Genomic DNA, 19,241 nt, shown 5'->3' with positions numbered 1-19,241 from the left:
AGTAGTACCTAGGGATGCTGGCAGAGGGTTGCGACTGCCCTCAGCCGGTACAGAGGCGCCAGATGCCCTAGGCGGCGCAACTTCCTTTTCTGGGACATCCGGTTGCTTGGTAGACATATCAAACCCCAAGCCGAGGTTTTTGACAGACTTACCCCCAACCGTCAGCCGGCTGGGTACTGTTAGGGAGGAAGTCTTCCTCGCTTTATTTTGGATTAGAGGCTCCTCGCCAGGCCGAGGCCTTATCAGCTTTGAGATGGAGCGGGGCACCTTGCCCCCATCCTGAAACAACACACAAAAAGGTCAGCCGGCAAACAAGTCAAACGGAAATTGAAGGAAAAAAGGGGGGGAAAGCAAAATACCTTATTCTTTGCCGCCTAGGCAGCAAGCTTTTTCTCCGCATTAGCCTTGCGGACTTCAGCGGCGGACTTAGCCGGCGTTTTGTCAGCAGGCAACATAGCTAAGCCACGCACTGCAGAAAAGAACCCACCCGGTTAGAAGAATGGTAAAAAATAAATCATTACAAACAGAAAAAATAGGGTCAAACGCTAATGTGACCTATGTTTATCAAACTAAGTGCTAAGCTTACAGATGGATAAGAACGCCTCGTCACGAAGAAACTCGTGCTTTGGCACCCAATTTCCAGGTACGCTTATTATCTCCCCATTGGAGGGGGTGGTTGTGGTCTGTTCAAAGAATTTAAAACTCGATTTTATTCTCTCGTAATCCTCATCCGGGACACGAGGCTTTTTGCACTTATCACCCAGGAGGTCCGGCTTCTGGTTGTATGTCCTATACTCCCGGTTTTCCTCCTTGGTGGGAGTAGAGACCAAATAAAACTTATTCTTCTAGTCCGACCACTTAGACAGTTTGTCTAGAGTCATCAGGTACTCGGGATAGGTATGAAAGGAATGGTGTCCTTCCAACAAGTGTATTCTTCCGATAGAGGGTTCAGAATTATTACGGAGCTAATTCTTCAGTAAGGTCAAGTGATCGGAATGTCTAGGTGAAGGCCGCTTCCAATCAGTAATATCAATGTGCAATTGATGTTACAGCTTAATCTTAACTGAACCCTTCGGGTCGAACCCAATCGAATCACCGATCCGGGACGACAAATTAATCCGAAAGGATTTAATGAGTCAGCAGAGTTTTACGAATACAGACGTCGGATATCGAGCCTAGGGCGTCGAGACCGAGTGTCGCAAAATCACAAGAAACAAGTATGAGCGTAGCCGTAGCTAGGCTAGGCTAGCTCATCGCAAGCCTAGGCGCACCATGGTGTGGTGGGCACTATCGCAGCCCTAGCACACCATGGTGCGCCTAGGCTTCCCTTGGGGAGCAAGGCAATGGTCCCCCCATGGGCTATGGTCCTCACCTAACCCATTCTCTCCTCTTGCCACTTGTTGCCTTGTGATTGCTTTTGTCTAATTATTTATTTTAGAATTAAATAAATTATTGCAATTGCACATGATCCCACATTGATCATGAAAAGGGGTTTCAAGTCCCCATTCTCTACAAATACCCACTTGGTTAGGATTTTGAGAATACAACCTTGAGTGGAATTAAAAAGGCAACTCTAAGAAAGAGTAAACCTTTGATTCGTAAAACTCATAGTTATTTTGTCCGGGACTTGACTAACCTTCAAGACTTAGGACGCTCGGGTCGGGTCGAGGGTACGATCCATCAGAGATCTCGTGTTTTCGGGATTTTGAAGTAAGAGCTCTTTTGGAGCGAAGCACGCATCAAAGGTATAATTCTTGTTCTTAATCTTGTTTGATTAAGTTTAATATGCTTGTTAATTGTTTTAATTAAGGGGCGGGTCTTGGTGGATTTCCTTCCGCGTAGTGTCGGGTCACTACGAAACCCTACAAGGTAGTCAATGTCTACCAGGCTCTCCAACCGCCTTGGCTTCTGCTCAAGTAATGCATGTGAGCAAAGGCCTCCCAGCCTTGGTTGAGGTCCTGTATCTCGCAGGCGGCTATGTAGCCCAAGGTGTTAACCCATGAATTAAGGGTTAACTGCTGGATACCCAGGCCATACCCTCGAAGAATGGCCTTGATTGTATTATGTAGAGGGAAGCGGAGACCAGCCAAAAATGCCGCTTCATAGCAGCCGAAATACCCGTCTGCATTTGGCTGCTCATCCTCCCAGACTATAGTGCCCATCTCAGGCAGCACAATTATTCACCAATCCTCTCCCAGAGGTCGAATTTTTACAAAATCCTCTAAATTACTAGCCATGCTGGCCCTATCCTTGGCTGAGACGGCAATGAGGAAGGGGTCACCTTTATTGTTCCAAGTAGGCCTTTCCTCCGCCTCACTATCAGCATCCGGAGTTAAGAGGCTGCTGCTACTGCCGCCTTGTTCTAAGCCGGATGAAGAGGCGGTCTCACCATCACCTGCATTCTCTGCTGGGTTTTCCACCTCGACTCTAGATGGAGAGGCGGTAACTTCATCGCCTCCCTGATCCATTCCAAAAATCCCGTCACTGGGAGTGCTTGGTGTGCCATGCGGTGTCCCCCTTGTCATCTCTGCCTGATTAGGGTCAAGCGGCAACTCTCCAGAGTTTTCTCCTCTGTACTCTAGATCGAAGGCAGTCTTTCTAGTTCGAGCCATTGCGTCCTACACAGAGACAGAGACGGTCGGTTTTGGAGATGAACAAGGAGACTCCCAATACCCAGAGGCGGCACCCCCAGTCCTAGACTCAGCCGTACCAGGAGACCGACTGACCTCTATATTGTGGTGTGTCGTGTGTGGGATGGGTGAGGTCATTATTATAAAATGTATACAACCGGAAGATTTAAAAAAATGAAGAACCTTCAAAAAAGCAGGGAACTGAGACGTTACCTTGAAGATTGAAAGAAGTTTGTTGAAAAGAGGCGTAAGATTTTTGGCCAAAGATACCCCAAGCGGTATCACTTTGAGCAAGCTGCAAATTGGCAAAAGAAACAAGGTCAATTACCAATGTTGCCCAAAGATACCACAGGCGGAAAAAACCGGCTATGGTAGTTATGCAGAATAAGCAGTTTGGGTTTTTTATGAGGTTGTCCAAGGACCCCCCAGACGGCATGAACCGACTGAGACTTTTATTGCCAACATATGAAGAAAAAATGTACGAGGCTGGTCCAAAGATACCCCAGACGGTGTAAACCGACTGAGGGTCTAATGAACGCAACTCACCAATGAGATTGCTTGAAGATACCCCAGACCACTACTAGAAATAGGCTTATTTCCGAGGGAATGCTTCCGACGGACTTTAATTCTCGCGCAAATTTAAAAAATTTCGGCGGAAACTGAATTCGTAGGAAAAATCCGTCGGTAAGCTTACCTACCGACGGAATATTCCGTCGGAAACTTTCCGACGAATTATATTTCCCTCGGAATATGAATATTTTGACGAAATATTCCCGCGAAAACCTTCCGACGGAATTTATTCCCTCGGAATATTCAGTTTCCGACGGAAAATTCCGTTGGACTCTGAATATTCCGAGGGAATAAATTCCAACGGAAGGTAAAAACAATTAAAAAAAAGGAAGCGTTTTACAGATCTGAACGTCAACCAAAAAACGCGGAGAGAGAAAGGGAGAGGGAGACAGAGGAAGAGGAAGAGGAAGAGAGAGAAAGGAAGAAAGAGGAAGAGGAAGAGAGAGAGAGCGGAAGGGAGAAAGTGGAAGAGGAAGAGAGAGAGAGCGAAAGGGAGAAAGAGGACGCGAGAAAGAGGAGGGAAAGAGTAAGAGGAAGAGGAAGAGAGAGAAAGGGAGAAAGAGGAAGAGGAAGACGAAGTCGCCGGGGACCGACCACCGCACCTCCGCCGGAACTTCGCCGTAGTTCTACCTTTGTAAGTGTTGTTAATTTTTTTTTTTTTTTGAAAAAACCTAAGCTAATAACCACCCCTTTTTTCAACAGCCACCTCCGGCATTCCACCACAACCACCGGCCGGTGTCCGCCGCCCCTTGTGACTCCAAGGCCTCCCGCAGTTCTGCAGCCCCGGTAATACTCGCGGCCTTTTTTTTTAATAAAAATTGAAAACATAAGCCCTAATTAAGTTTTAATTTTAATTATTTGTAGGAGTTGTAACATTACTTGGTTTGATTGTCAATAAAAGTGCAGATCTACAGGTTACAGACTTAGTAAACCCTAAAATTCTTAGTTTAGTGAATAATTATAATGTATTTATATATATGTTAGCTTAATATTATTTTTAGTGTAGTGTAAACCGGCTGAGGGTCTAATGAATGCAACTCACCAATGAGATTGCTTGAAGATACCCCAGACGGTGTAAATCGGCTGAGGGTCTAATGAATGCCACTCACCAATGAGATTGCTTGAAGATACCCTAGACGGTGTAAACCGGCTGAGGGTCTAACGAATGCAACTCACTAATGAGATTTCTTGAAGATACCCCAGATGGTGTCAACCGGCTGAGGGTCTATTGAATGCAACTCACCAATGAGGTCGCTTGAAGATACCTCAGACGGTTTAAACCGGCTAAGATTCTAAATAGATGCAATTCATCATAAAAATTGCTTAAAGAAGCTCCAGATGGCAAAGGTCGACTGCAACCTTACCAAACATCCAAATAAAGAAACTGACTAATTCAAGAGGATACGTTAGTGAGACAGGCAACAAGACACTCAAACGGTATCCGGATATATTGAGGTTGAAGGCTGTTTGCAAGAGCAAGCAGGCGGGGTCAGGATCTCTCTCTTTTTCTCTCAAGGAATTTCTCTCAAAAATGGCAAAGTGAGGAATGAAAGGAGGGAGGTTCCTATTTATAGGAAATCTCATAAGGTGAACCGTCACCTTCTCCTCCCCCTTAGTTTGAAATTTGAAAAATAGAGGGAAGGAGGCGAACTGTCGCCCTCCTGCCTGGTGACACTTGTCACAAGCGCCACGTGGCACAGCCATGTCAGCACCTATGAGGGGCAAATGTTCAGGGTAAAAATTACTCTAGACACGTGGCTCAATGAGGGCCTGACACGTGTCACCCTCTTATAGCACCAAGGGCATCCAACCAATGGCTTCCACGTGGCATTGTATCCCCAATGGGGAGCAGATTCTCATCTGCTATAAATAGAGGAATCATCCTCATATATTGTCATTTATAAATACACACACAAAACCCGAGCAATATTAATTGCGGAATCTCCCTGAATCAGAGAGAAATACCCATTTACTTTCCGCACGTGATCTCATCCGGAATCATACTAACTTGATCTTCAGAGGCGGAATTCCACCCAACCGGAGTTTCGTGGTTTTGTAGGTACAGAAGTCAGGCGTGCATACTTGGTGCTGTAACTCTCCCACAGGACACCTCAGAAAACCCCGAAACAAGGGGAATATAATAAGATCAAAATATGCTAATTTATTTATATTGTATAAGTCATTAAATGTGGTCAAAGTTATTTAATTTTGACCCTATGAATAGTAAGTGAGTCGAACTTTCAGAAACGGAGGTAGTATATACATATATATATATATATATATATATATATATATATATATATATATATATATATATATATATATATATATATATATATATATATGCGTGTGTGTGTGTGTGTGTGTGTGTCCGCGCGCGTGTGCCTGTGTGTTCAAATGAGAACTGCGACCAAATTAAGAGGTTAAAATTAAAGCAAACAAAAAGGGATATCTATTTGGTTTTCGGTTTGGATTTTGGCCAAATCCTATACGATCCAAAATAAAATTCGGTTTTTGATTTTCAAATCCAACTCGATCCGGATTTTACATCAATCCAATCAGATCTAATCCGAATTATAATTCATTGCAAATTTTAAGAGCCTAAATTAAAGTAATTGTAAAAATTAAAATGCAATTTTAAAAATTTTAGTTTTGAAAACATAATTGTACATTATTAATACAAGTATTGAAAACATAGTTTTACCTAATTTATATTAATGTAATTATAAACATAAATTTACATGATTAATATTTACAATCATTATTTGTAAATGTATGGTTTCATATTTCGGTTAATTCGGTTTTTTTTGATCCAAACAAAGTCAATCCAATCCGATCCGAAAATCCAAATTTTCTAAAATATTTCTAACCGAACCGATCCGAATTAAAGTTTGGATCCATTCTGAAGTAATAATTCGGTTTGGATTGGATTTCGCTTTTTACGGCCATATAAACAAGATTGAACATTTAATGATGCAAAATTGAACATTTATATTTACAAAAATGAATATTTTAATTATATGTGATTCGAAAACCGAAAATATATTAGATGACGTCATTATGAAGAAAAACGGGGGTGCATGTAGTGCTACCTACGCCCTAGAATTTGTAGGCTGGGCACATGGAGTAAAGAATGAGATTTTGGGCTTGGTTTTAGACTATATTTATATATATGATATATAATTAGAGTTGCCTAGGTTAATCAGTTGGTTGATTAACTTACCAAACAATTAAAACCCTAACCCTAACCCTAATCTCTCTCATCTCCCCTCTCCCTTGTCGTGCATGTGACATGTGGTAGTGGTGTGTGGTGGCCGGTTTCCTCCCCCTCTTCGTAGATGGTGGTTCAAAGTGATCGTTCCCGATTAACTAGCATTAGTGAATGTTCAAACCTAACATGTGGACTGAGTAGAGGAGCAACACTTGGGGCTCTTATTCTCCCTTCATCGTAGTCAACACTAGTAGAAAAATATAAATGCGCACCGGTTTTGCACCGGTTTAGATTTGAGGGGTGTGAATAAGTGAAATTATTCGCACCGGTTCAAAATCGGTGGTAATAACACGTGTTCGCATCGATTAATCGGTGCAAATAATGCCTGAAGAAATTTTAAAAAAATTTATTCACACCGGTTTGAACCGGTGCAAATAATGCCCAAAATTATTATTATTATTATTATTATTATTATTATTATTATTATTATTATTATTATTATTATTATTATTATTATTATTAGTATTAGTATTATTATTATTATTATTATTATTATTATTATATTTTTTTTTATATTTTTTTTTTTTTTTGCATTTTTTTCATTTAAATAGACATATAAACACTAACATATATATATATATATGTATATATATATATATGTATATATATATATATATATATATATGTATATATATATATATATGTATATATATATATATATATATATATATATATATATATATATATATATATATATATTAACTTATAATTTCCATTAATACAAAGCTGTAATATTCCAATTTTCATTCAAAAGAAAAAGGTTACAGAACATAGTTAAACATTGTAAACAGACCGACTATAATAATATTACAACAGTAGCGTAAGCAAACTAGCACCAACGATAGCAAAACAACAATAGTAGAGAGCAAAACAGCAGCAGAAGCATAAGGGCAGGGCAACAACAACTTCAACCTTGCCAGGCCACCTGCAGCAGTAGCCTCGGCAAGGGAGCAGCAGCTGCAGCTTTGCTAGGCCACTTGCAGCAGCAGCCTCGACAAGGCAACAATAGCCTCTGCAGCCTTGCCAAGCCACCTACATCTGGTCACCAGTAGAAAAACATAAATAAGCACCGCAAAATGCGCACCGGTTTTTAAAAACCAGTGCGAAAAAAATTGGCGGGATTTAATGAAAGAGTAATCGCACCAGTTCAAACCAAACCGGTGCGAACTTATGTTATTCGCACCAGTGCGAATTAAAAAAAAACCGCCCCTTTCTTTTCTTTCTCTTTCTTCCCGTTGCTTTTCATTTTTCATTTTCCCACGTACACTCTTCTTTCTCTTTCTCGTTCCCTCCTTTTCATTTCTCCCTTCTCTTGAATCCACCACCCTCCTCCACCACAACTGCCACCTGCGCGCACCGGAACCCCCTCCACCACTACCGCCACCTGCATCGAAAGCCCTTCCACCATAGCCGCGTCCTCCAACGGCCACCACAAAGTCTTCTTCCCTCTTTATTAAGATTTCAGCAGCGCATGCAAAGGAGTCGCCCCGACATCTACCAAAGCCGCCTGCTCCACCTACGTAGGAGCAGCCGCCGTCCTCTGCCCTCCATCTCTCCTCCCCTTCCACCTCCAATTATGGTGGATATTCTCACGTCTTCTACCTAGGGTTAATATTAATTTTTTGGGCATCTTGAACAATTATTTTCAATTCTCTACCTATATTTTATTTTGCATTTTGAACAATTGTTGGGAATATGAGCAAACTAAAGTTAGGGTTTCAATATAAGTTAACCCCAATTTTGTGAATTTTAAGTGGTTTAAATGGGTAATTTTGAATAAATTAGAGATTAGTAACCTTGCCAGTTAGTTGAATTTTGGTATGTAAAATAAAACTTGGTTGAATTTAGCTTTAAAAAAAATACTATTTCCAAAATTTCTAATTTTGTATGAATTAATGATTAGCAATTGTGTTACAAATTAGTAAATAAATAGTCAAATTACATTAAATACTCTATATTTTAAATAAATTAGTGATTAGCAATTGTTAGTTTAATGAATGATGTGTTATAGTTTAGCAATGTATGTAGGTACTAATTAATTACTAACTTTTGTTTCTTTTTGTTTTTTTATAGATTCATATGTGAAGCACAAGTTTAGCTTGAAGACTACATATGTAGCTCAAGTGGAAAGTTAGAAAGTGTACATCTATTGTACTTGATATATTCGTATGAGTTATAAAATTTACTAAGCTATGTGTCTTTCTCATTATCCATTTAATAAAAGTTTTTTTCATGCTATTACAACTTGTTTACTGTTTAATGACAAAAAAATACAACTATATATAGAATGCTTGCATCATCATATGCCTAGATACTCATTCAAGGCTTTCTCATTAGGAGAAAGTCTTGAATAGTGTCCGGTTAGGACTATTCTTGAACGTTTACTCTCACTTAAGTGGTGAATATATGTCTATTTTTTCAAATTTAAGGAACATCTTGGTTTACCATTTCCTCACCATGTTCTCTGGGTACATATGTGGGTAAGTAATTACCTACATCTATACTTGGAGAATTGGGGGGGAAATGATGCCGAATTTTCCTTAAAATTGGAAAGTCGACATAAATTCACTAGTGAGATTAGACATTCAAGGATGGGTTAGGTTTGAGTGATTAGGACCCCTTGGAAGCATGAATTTTTTCACTATACGAATGGTATATGCATGGTGTGTACTTTAATTTGATTGAAATAATATATGTAGCAATTATACATTATTCATAATATGTTGCTATATTTAGAGATGATTTACTAAATGGAAAAGGATCGTGGTTGGATGTACGGTAGACGTGATACGTTGGAATTCTTTCATGGGGTTCAAGAGTTTTGCGAGAGGGCTTCATGTTATCAGCACAGAATGGGTGTCGATGGCCTCTATTGTCCTTGTTTTGATTGTTATAATATGAAGGTGGTCAATAGTGTTGAAATAACTAGAGATCATGTAATTTGTCGTGGGTTTAGGCTTAAATACCATTGTGGATTTGGCACAGTGAAGGAGAGTACAATGGGGTGTTGATGGAAAAGATGTGCATGACAAAAGCGATGAGATTCATGTGGACGAGGCATACGGGATTGATGAATATATTATTGATAATGGTGAGGATGGAGCTGAGGATGAGGTTGAGGATGATCAGGTGGATGAGGTTGAGGATGAAGAGGTGGATGAGATGATGCATGGTGTTGAAGGTGATATGTTTGATTGATTATCGGAGGCTTCTAAAAGCCTTTGTATCCTGGGTGCAAAAAATACTCCAAACTCTCAGTCGTGCTAACACTTTTTAACATTAAGTCGAAGCATGGTTGGACGGACACTAGTTTTACTTCTTTGTTGACCGCGTTAAGTGAGATGTTGCCTGACTAGAATGAAATTCCTAAGTCTTACTATTATGCAAAGAAGCTCATGTGTCCATTTGGTTTGGAGTATAAGAAGATACATGCATGTCCTAATGATTGTATTCTTTATCGAAATGAATATGAATAATTGGAGGAGTGTCCATGATAAAAGAAGTCACACTACAAGCGCATTAGTTGCAATGCTGGCAAGAAGGGACCTCCTGTTAAGGTGTTGTGGTATCTTCCCATCATTCCAAGGTTCAAGCGTCAATTCTCAACACCAAAAGACGCTATAAACTTGAGGTGGCGTGCAGAGGGAAGAAATAAAAACAAATTACTGAAGCATCCAGCTGACTCCCTGCAATAGAAGAACATTGATATGAAGTTTGGGAAATTTGGTGATGAATTCAGAAATTTAAGGCTTGGGTTATGCACGAACGGGATTAATCCATTTGGCACTCTTAGTACCCAACACAACACATGGCCGGTACTTTTAGTGATCTACAACTTGCCTCCTTGGTTGTGCATGAAACGTAAGTATGTAATGCTTTCGCTGCTAATAACGGGGCCAAGACAACCTGGTAGACATAGATGTTTATCTTGCGCCACTTGTTGACGATTTGAGAAAGATGTGGGACGAAGGGGTTTCCGTTTTTTATGCTCATAAGAATGAGATGTTCACATTGCGTACAGCCCTTATGTGGACTATTAATGATTTTCCTACATATGACAACTCGTTTGGGTACAAGAACAAAGGGAAAAAAGCATGTTCCATTTGTATTGATGATACACCAAGCATACACCTTGATAATTGTCACAAATAGGTGTACGTGTGGACCCGAAGGTTGCTCAGGCGCGATCACCCATACTGTAGGCAAAAAAAGGCTTTCGATGGGATAAAGGAAGAGGGGACTGCGCCTAGGCCATTGGATGGTGAGGAGGTTTATACTCGAGTTAAGGGTATACGAACGGTGTTTGGAAAAACAGAAAAATCTGCGAACTCAACTGCTCTCTTTGAAAAACCATCAATCTTTTGGAAGCTTCCACACTAGAAAGAACACGATGTTAGGCATTGTCTTGATGTGATGCATATAGGGAAGAATGTGTGTGATGTTCTTGTGGGAACACTGATGAATATTCAAGGAAAAAACAAAGGATGGAAAGGGTGCACAATTTGATTTGAAAAAGATGGGGGTTCTTCTAGAATTGTGGGCTCAAGAAAGGGTTAGAAAAGGAAAGAAAAAGGAAAATGAAATTGTTGCGAAAAAAGGAAAGGGGAAGAGCAAGGGAAAAGGAAAGGCCACAGATGCATCAAAGAAGAAAGATGAGGGAAAAGGCAAGGATGAAAAGGCTTATTTACCTCCGGCTTGCTACACATTTTCAAGGGTATAGAAACATATGTTTTGTGCATGTCTGTACGACATTAAGGTTCCATCAGGGTAAGCATTTAACATGATAAGATTTGTATCCTTAAATGGAGAATTGAATTTGACAAGTATGAAATCCCATGATTGTCACATTATGATGCAAGTATACCTACCGATTGCAATACGTGGTATTTTATCGAAGCAAGTGAGGGAAGCTATTACAAGCCTTTGTTCGTTTTTCAATACAATATGCAGCAAAGTGCTTGATCCTAGTGCACTTGATGCTCTAAAGGCGGATGTGGTTGTGACTTTGTGCAAATTTGAGATGTATTTCCCACCCTCATTTTTTGACATAATGGTGCAACTGATTCTTCATTTGGTTTGTGAGATTAAGTTGTGCGGTCCAGTGTTAAATAGGTGGTGCTATCCTTTTGAAAGACACATGGGTACATTGCAAAATAAAGTAAGGAATCCAACTCACTCGAAAGAAAGTGTGATTCATGGGACTATAGGTGAGGAGATTGGTAATTTTGTGGCCGAGTATATATAGCCAATGCTGAACCTATATATCTTCCTACTTCTCGACATGGAGGGTGACTTGATGGTCATGAACGAATCTCACCTGACCGAGATAAGTTTTTAAATTCTTATTTGGTTATATTGGGATGAAAATGCGTCCTAAAACTTAGTAAAATTCTCCTTTCACGTGATTTCAAGCCTTATCCACCTAAAACAACATAATATTAACATGTTATGAAAAAGAATAAGTTCATTTGATAAGAAATGTAGAAAATAGGCAAAGTAGAAGTCATATAGGCCGTATTTGGGTCATTTTGGATGAAAATGCGTCCTAAAACTTAGTAAAATGATCCTTTCATGTGATTTCAATCCTAATCCACTTAAGAATATGTAACATTGACATGTTATGAGAAATAATGAGTTCATTTGATAAGAAATGTAGAAAATAGGCAAGGTAGAAGTCATAAAGGCCTTATTTTGTTGAATTTGGATGAAAATGCGTCCTAAAACTTAGTAAAATGTTGTTTTCATGTGATCTCAAGCCTTAGCCACCTAATATGTAATATTGACATGTTATGAGAAATAATGAGTTCATTTGATAAGAAATGTAGAAAATAAGAACAGTAGAAGTCATAAAAGCCTTATTTGGTTGAATTAGGTTGAAAATGCGTCCTAAAACTTAGTAAAATGCTCCCTTCATATGATTTCAAGCCTTAGCTACCAAAAACTATTTAATACTGACATGTTATGAGAAAGAATGAGTTTATTTTATAAGAAATTCAGAAAATAAACAAAGTAGAAATATTGACCTTATTTGGTTAAATATGGATTAAAATGCATCCTAACACTTAGTAAAATGCTCCTTTCATGTGATTTCAATACTTAGCCACCTAAAAATAAGTAATATTGACATGTTATGAGAAAGAACGAGTTCATTTGATAAGAAATGTAGAAAATAGGCAAGGTAGAAGCCATAAAGGCCTTATTTGGTTTAATTGGGATGAAAATGCGTCCTAAAACTTAGTAAAATGATCCTTTCATGTGATTTCAAGCCTTATCCACATAAGACTATGTAACATTGACATGTTATAAAAATAATGAGTTCATTTGATAAGAAATGTAGAAAATAGGCAAGGTAGAAATCATAAAGGCCTTATTTTGTTGAATTTGGATGAAAATGCGTCCTAGAAATTAGTATAATGTTGTTTTGTGTGATTTCAAGCCTCAGCCACCTAATATGTAATATTGACATATTATGATAAAGAATGAGTTCATTTGATAAGAAATGTAGAAAATAGGCAACGTAGAAATCATAAAAGCCTTATTTGGTTGAATTAAGATGAAAATGCGTCCTAAAACTTAGTAAAATGCTTCATTCATGTGATTTCAAGCCTTAGCTACTTAAAACTATTTAATATTGACATGTTATGAGAAAGAATAAGTTTATAATATAAGAAATTCATAAAATAGGCAAAGTAGAAATATAGACCTTATTTGGTTAAATACGGATGAAAATGCATCCTAAAACTTAGTAAAATGCTCCTTTCATGTGATTTCAAGATTTAGCCACCTAAACTTAAGTAATATTGACATGTTATGAGAAAGAATGAGTTCATTTGATAAGAAATGTAGAAAATAGGCAAAGTAGAAGCCATAAAGGCCTTATTTGGTTGAATTGGGATGAAAATGCGTCCTAAAACTTAGTAAAAAACTTATTTCATGTGATTTCAAGCCTTCTCAACCTAAAACTATGTAACATTGACATGTTATGATTAATAATGAGTTCATGTGATTAAAAATGTAGAAAATAGGCAAAGTAGAAGTCATAAAGGCCTTATTTGGTTAAATTTTGATGAAAATGCGTCCTAAAATTTAATAAAATGTTGTTTTCATGTGATTTCAAGCCTTAGACACCTAAAAATATGTAATATTGACATGTTGTTAGAAATAATGAGTTCATTTGATAAGAAATGTTAAAAATAGGCAAAGTAGAAGTCATAAAGGCCTTATTTGGTTGAATTGGAATGAAAATGCATCCTAAAACTTAGTAAAATGCTCCTTTCATGTGATTTCAAGCCTTAGCTACCTAAAATTATGTAATATTGACATGTTATGAGAAAGAATGAGTTCATTTGATAAGAAAAGTAAAAAATAGGCAAAGTAGAAGTCATAAAGGCCTTTTTTGGTTGAATATGGATGAAAATGCGTCCTAAAACTTAGTAAAATGCTCCTTTCATGTGATTTCAAGTCTTAGCCATCTTAAAATATGTAATATTGACATGTTATGAGAAAGAATGAGCTCATTTGATAAGAAATTCATAAAATAGGCAAAGTTGAAGGTATAAAGACCTTATTTGGTTGAATTTGGGTGAAAATGCGTCCTAAAACTTAATAAAATGCTCCTTTCATGTGATTTCAAGCCTTAAACACCTAAAACTATGTAATATTGACATTTTATGAGAAAGAATGAGTTCCTTGGATTAAAAATATAGAAAATAGGCAAAGTAATAATTATATAGGCCTTATTTGGGCCATTTTTGCCCAAGTGAAGATGTAACTGCCTTAATTTGACTCCTAGTTGCTTGTTTATAGTTATCAATAATGTAAACATGGTATATAAGCTTAGTATAAGTCATTGGATTGAAATTTGACCCAATATTTCGTGCGGAAACAAACTGTACGTACCCTCCAATAAATAATATATATCCTCCAACAAACTGTACGTATCCTCTATCAAATAACACATATCCCCCAACAAATTGTACATATCTTCTATAAAATAATACATATCCTACATATCCTCTAACAAACTATACATATCCTCTATCAAATAACACATATCATCCACCAAATACTACATATCATATATACTACCAAATAACGCGTATCCTCGAAAAAACTGTACGTATCTTCTATCAAGATAAATTGTACATATCCTCTATCAATTATCATATATCCTTCAACAACTAATGTTATATCTTCCAACAAACTGTACGTATCCTCTATCAAATAACACATATCCTCCAACAAGTTATACATATGCATATCCTCTATCAAATAATACGTATCCTCCACCAAATATTACATATCATATATACTTGTTGCACCCAATACCTTCTCTATTCTAAATAATAGCTTGGATACACCCAACATCCCATACATTGACTAACAATTAACACACCACCAATTATAAATTATTGAGCTACAATGCGTGCCATTAATTACCCTTTAATTACCAGAAATGTCTAAGTTTGAGTAACAAAAAATATTCATTAATGACACGTGTTACACCTCAATTCAATCAATAGTTGGTGGTGTGCCAACTATTAATTAAACTATAGTTAGGGTGTGCCAATCACAAAATTGATTTCCAAATTATAGTTGTTCTAACTTTTCAAAACAATATACTGTATCTATTTTATTTAATTTTCTCAAAATATCTATTTCTTATGAATTGTAATTAAAGGATTTTGTTTGTAAAACATAAAATTATTCTTTTTGTTATAATTAATAAGTACTAATAACCGACGAAAAGATAGCCGTTAAGACACCATGAAAGACCCGTGAAAAAAGGATAATCCATTGATAAAAATCCCTCATTGTTAATGCTAAAAAAAATTACAAAGAAATGCTTCTTTGAAAGAAAGCGAATATAAATAAATGCGCCCACCTTTTTGTCACTGAACTTTGCTAAACCTCTACTCAACTTCTAGACCCCGAATGTATGCCCCCTTTTTTATAAAAAAAGATAACTTGAAAGCAACCACCTTTGGACCCCACTATTTTTTTCTACAAATTTCCAATTGCAACCGATAATTTGACTAATAATCATCAATACCACCTTGTTAGCCATTGCCAATATTGTTACAATAATGAGTTATAATATTACAACAAAACTAAGGGTCCCTTTGTACCCCAATGAAAAAAGTCCGAAACTTTGTGCGTTTTACAATACTTTTCCCCTTTCTTTTGTGGGAAAAAAATTAAGTTTGACCTTAGAGACACATTATTTGTGTATACACTTATAATTAATCAAATGAAACAATATCACTTAGCGTCATCAAATTAAAACTAAAACCCTATAATAATTTTACAACAATGACAAAATTCTCACCCATATGGATGTGTTACCCAAATTATATCTTACAGGGGTGGGTTGTTGCAGCGCATGAAACAAACACGTCGGTGCATAGACGTGTTATCTTTTAGACTAGATCATCACCACCACTACCACCTTCGGCGGTTCCACCACCCGGTAGGAATAAGTTGCGGTCCGAAGAAGAGGATGAAGTGGAGATAGTAAGCATAGCATTGCAATCAGAAACACTATCTTGCAAGTTCAAAAGAAGCTGAGATGTACTAAAGCTCATAGAAGGTTTAGTTCTAGGGACAATTGGCACCTCTGCCTCACCAACCAACATTTGTACCACACTTCTCATTGTAGGCCTAGCCAATGGATCAGGGTGAGAACATGCCAACCCAACAAGCAAAACTCTCCTCATTTCTCCTTCATCAAACTCTTCATTCAACCTTTCATCAACTGCCTCTAACAACCTCCCTGCTGTATGCAATCCCCACACCCATTCTACCAAATTCCCATGCCCTTTGGTCCCATTCTTTTCTTTCTCTATCGGTCTCCGGCCAGTCGCTACCTCAAGAGTCACCGCCCCATAGCTAAACACATCGGTTTTATCCGTGGCTCGTCCTGTTAGAAGATACTCCGGGGCTAAATACCCCATTGTACCCGCTGCCACGGTTGCATCCGGGGACTTATCATGCTCCATTTGCCTAGCTAACCCGAAATCACTCAATTTCGCATTGAAAGCTTCATCTAACATTATATTACTCGTTTTGACATCTCTATGTACAACCAAATTCTCACATTCTTGATGTAAATAGGCCAAAGCTGAGGCCACCCCAAGTAAAATTTTCCTTCTATGTGGCCAACATAATACCACTCTTGACTCAAACAATGCCTTATCTAAGCTCCCATTAGGCATTAAATCATACACTAACAATATTTCTTCCTTCTCGTGACACCAACCTTGAAGTCTAACTAAATTCCTGTGCCTAAGTGACCCAATTATTGACAATTCTGATAAGAACTCGTTCTTCCCTTGCCCTCCATTGTTATTGCTACATCTTTTAACTGCGATGACATGCCCTGTTTCCGGCAATATCCCTTTATACACCGTCCCAAAGGCGCCATGTCCGATTACCCGACTTGAATCGAACCCTTTAGTGGCGATTTTCAGCTCTTTGTAGCTGAATTCCTTAGGCATTTTAATGACATCCGTTGCTAAAGAACAGGATGTTGAATTCCTAGGTAATTTCACCTTCGATTTCTTTGAGAAAAACCAGAATAAAGTCCCTCCAAACAAAGCTAACATAAAAGCACTTGCTGTCACAACCCCAGCAACTGCAGCTGGGTTACGCTTACAAAGCTGGTTGCCACAAGAGCTTTTATTAGTTGACACAATCGATTTCGAATGCGATGGCGGAATTGCCGGCGGAGGAGCGTGTACAGCCACCGTTGTGGTCCCACTCGGCGGCCGCTGAACAGTGAAAGGAGGAGACGGCTGAGGGTCCGATGACGTCGATGACGACTCGAAAGAGGAGGTGAAACTCCACCAGTCAATACTGTGAGTCTCAGTGCTCCCCTGAGTTGACCCAGTGAAACCCACAAACATTTCATCACTCACAAAATTATCCAAATCAAAGCTAAACGAAAGGAGTGGTAATTTGGGTTTAACATTTGAATATGAAATTGAAATACTAAAAATCTGAGTTAATCCAGAATAGTCGATCCAAGTATTAATTAGATCACCACTCTTTAAATCCACATTAATTGTATCTAAATCACTTACATGAGCTGAAACCATTGAACCAAGATCCAAACCCACATGATTACTATTAATGTCCTTAAATTCAACATCCATTAATGTATCAAACTCAACCGCAACGAACCCCGGGTTCGAACCCTGGTTAAGCCCAAGAAAACCTCCTGCCGCTCCGTTCGAGTCGTTGTCCGGGGATATAATGAAGGCGAGTCCACCACCAATGGAGCTAGGATTAAGGTTTGAAATGGCGAAAGAAAAGAAAGTAGTAAAACTCACCGGAAAATTAGTTCCGGCTTGCCGAAACTTCACCGGACGGGAGTAAAACACCCTCCCGGCGCCAGAGTTTGGGACGGGGAGGTCACGGGTGAGGCGAACGCTCCCATTGTTTAAATGAGCGTCGCCGAGGAGTTTTAAGCTGGTGAGGGTTAACGTTCCGAAGTCAAACTCCGTGGTATCGCCGCCATTAGTGGTGCTCACACCGGTGGAAACATGGATAGATAGCACCATAATGATGAATGTGATGAAAATGAAGTTGAGGTGGTGATGAGTTAACATTGGAAATTATTATGAGATCATTAGCGAAATTAAAAATAATAATTGGTAAATATTGTGAGAGATAGATTGAAAGATTGATAATGTACTTGTTGTTAAGACAAAGGAGAGAGAGAGAGAGAGAGAGAGAGTGGAGTGAGGTTAAATAGTGTGGAAATAAATGGGCAGATGGCAGAAAATGGGGGTTGGAGAGAAAGGAAGAAACAAGTAAGAGTAAAGAATGAGAATGGGGGGTGTGATTGTGATACTGTTTTTGTTTAGAATCCAAAGATAGGTTGAGGATGACAGGTGGGGATCAGTCGAATTACACGTTCACATTTCCAACGGTTATTTTTGCTAATAGTTGGTTCGCAGACCCAGATGTATCATACGCATTATATGCCCAAATCAAAACTAATTTAAATAAAAGCGGAAAGAAAATAACTTATATGGAGTAATTGTAATGAACATTACAAATTTATAAAAGAACACAGCATTGAAAGATAAAAAATGTGATAATTTTTGTGAAACAGATTTTTAAAAAGTAAAAGATAGTTACCAATTGATTTTTACCATGCGTTTAATGTCAAATCATTTCAAAATATTCAGTTTTCTATAATTAATCTCTCTAAAATTATTTTTGATCAAGATTTCATTTTCAGATTCCAATATTTTTTATTTCGTTCGTTTTCTTTTTTTTTTAAAAAAAAAAATCTCTAAATATACATATATATATATATATATATATATATATATATATATATATATATATATATATATATATATATATATATATATATACACATATATACACACACACACACATATATATATACATATATACACACACACATATATATATATATATGTATATTTAGAGATTTATTTATTTATTATGGTGTTCATTATATAATTTATTATGATGTTCATTATATTTATTATGGTGTTCATTATATTTATTATTTATATTCTTTCTTCATGTCAAAAAAAATATTTATATTCTTTCTATATGTCCGTTATTATATCAAATTTCCGGATAAATTATTTTTAAATGTTCATGTTCTTTGGTTGTAATTTTAATTTACCTTTATTGTCACCCAATATTCATTACTTATTGTGAAATGACATGTATGGTAAATATAAATAATGTTCTTTAAATATTATTATCATGTTCTTTATTAATAT

The 19,241-nt window shown here is 37.6% G+C and overlaps 1 protein-coding gene across 1 annotated transcript; it reads right to left on the bottom strand.

The window, feature by feature from the left end:
- Positions 1-15,510: 15,510 nt before the first annotated feature.
- LOC110697557 (L-type lectin-domain containing receptor kinase VIII.1-like) lies at positions 15,511-18,420 on the bottom strand. Its single transcript, XM_021874921.1, has one exon. It carries the CDS (start codon positions 18,078-18,080, stop codon positions 15,891-15,893), a length of 2,190 nt encoding a protein of 729 aa, XP_021730613.1. The 5' UTR covers positions 18,081-18,420; the 3' UTR covers positions 15,511-15,890.
- Positions 18,421-19,241: the final 821 nt, after the last annotated feature.

The sequence above is a fragment of the Chenopodium quinoa genome, unplaced genomic scaffold (assembly GCF_001683475.1).
Source record: "Chenopodium quinoa cultivar QQ74 unplaced genomic scaffold, ASM168347v1, whole genome shotgun sequence".
Classification (NCBI taxonomy): domain Eukaryota; kingdom Viridiplantae; phylum Streptophyta; class Magnoliopsida; order Caryophyllales; family Amaranthaceae; genus Chenopodium; species Chenopodium quinoa.
This window is presented reverse-complemented; position numbering and strand designations above follow the sequence as displayed.

Coding starts and splice junctions, on each gene's coding strand:
- LOC110697557 (XM_021874921.1), bottom strand. CDS start 18,080: ATGTTAACTCATCACCACCTCAACTTCATTTTCATCACATTCATCATT.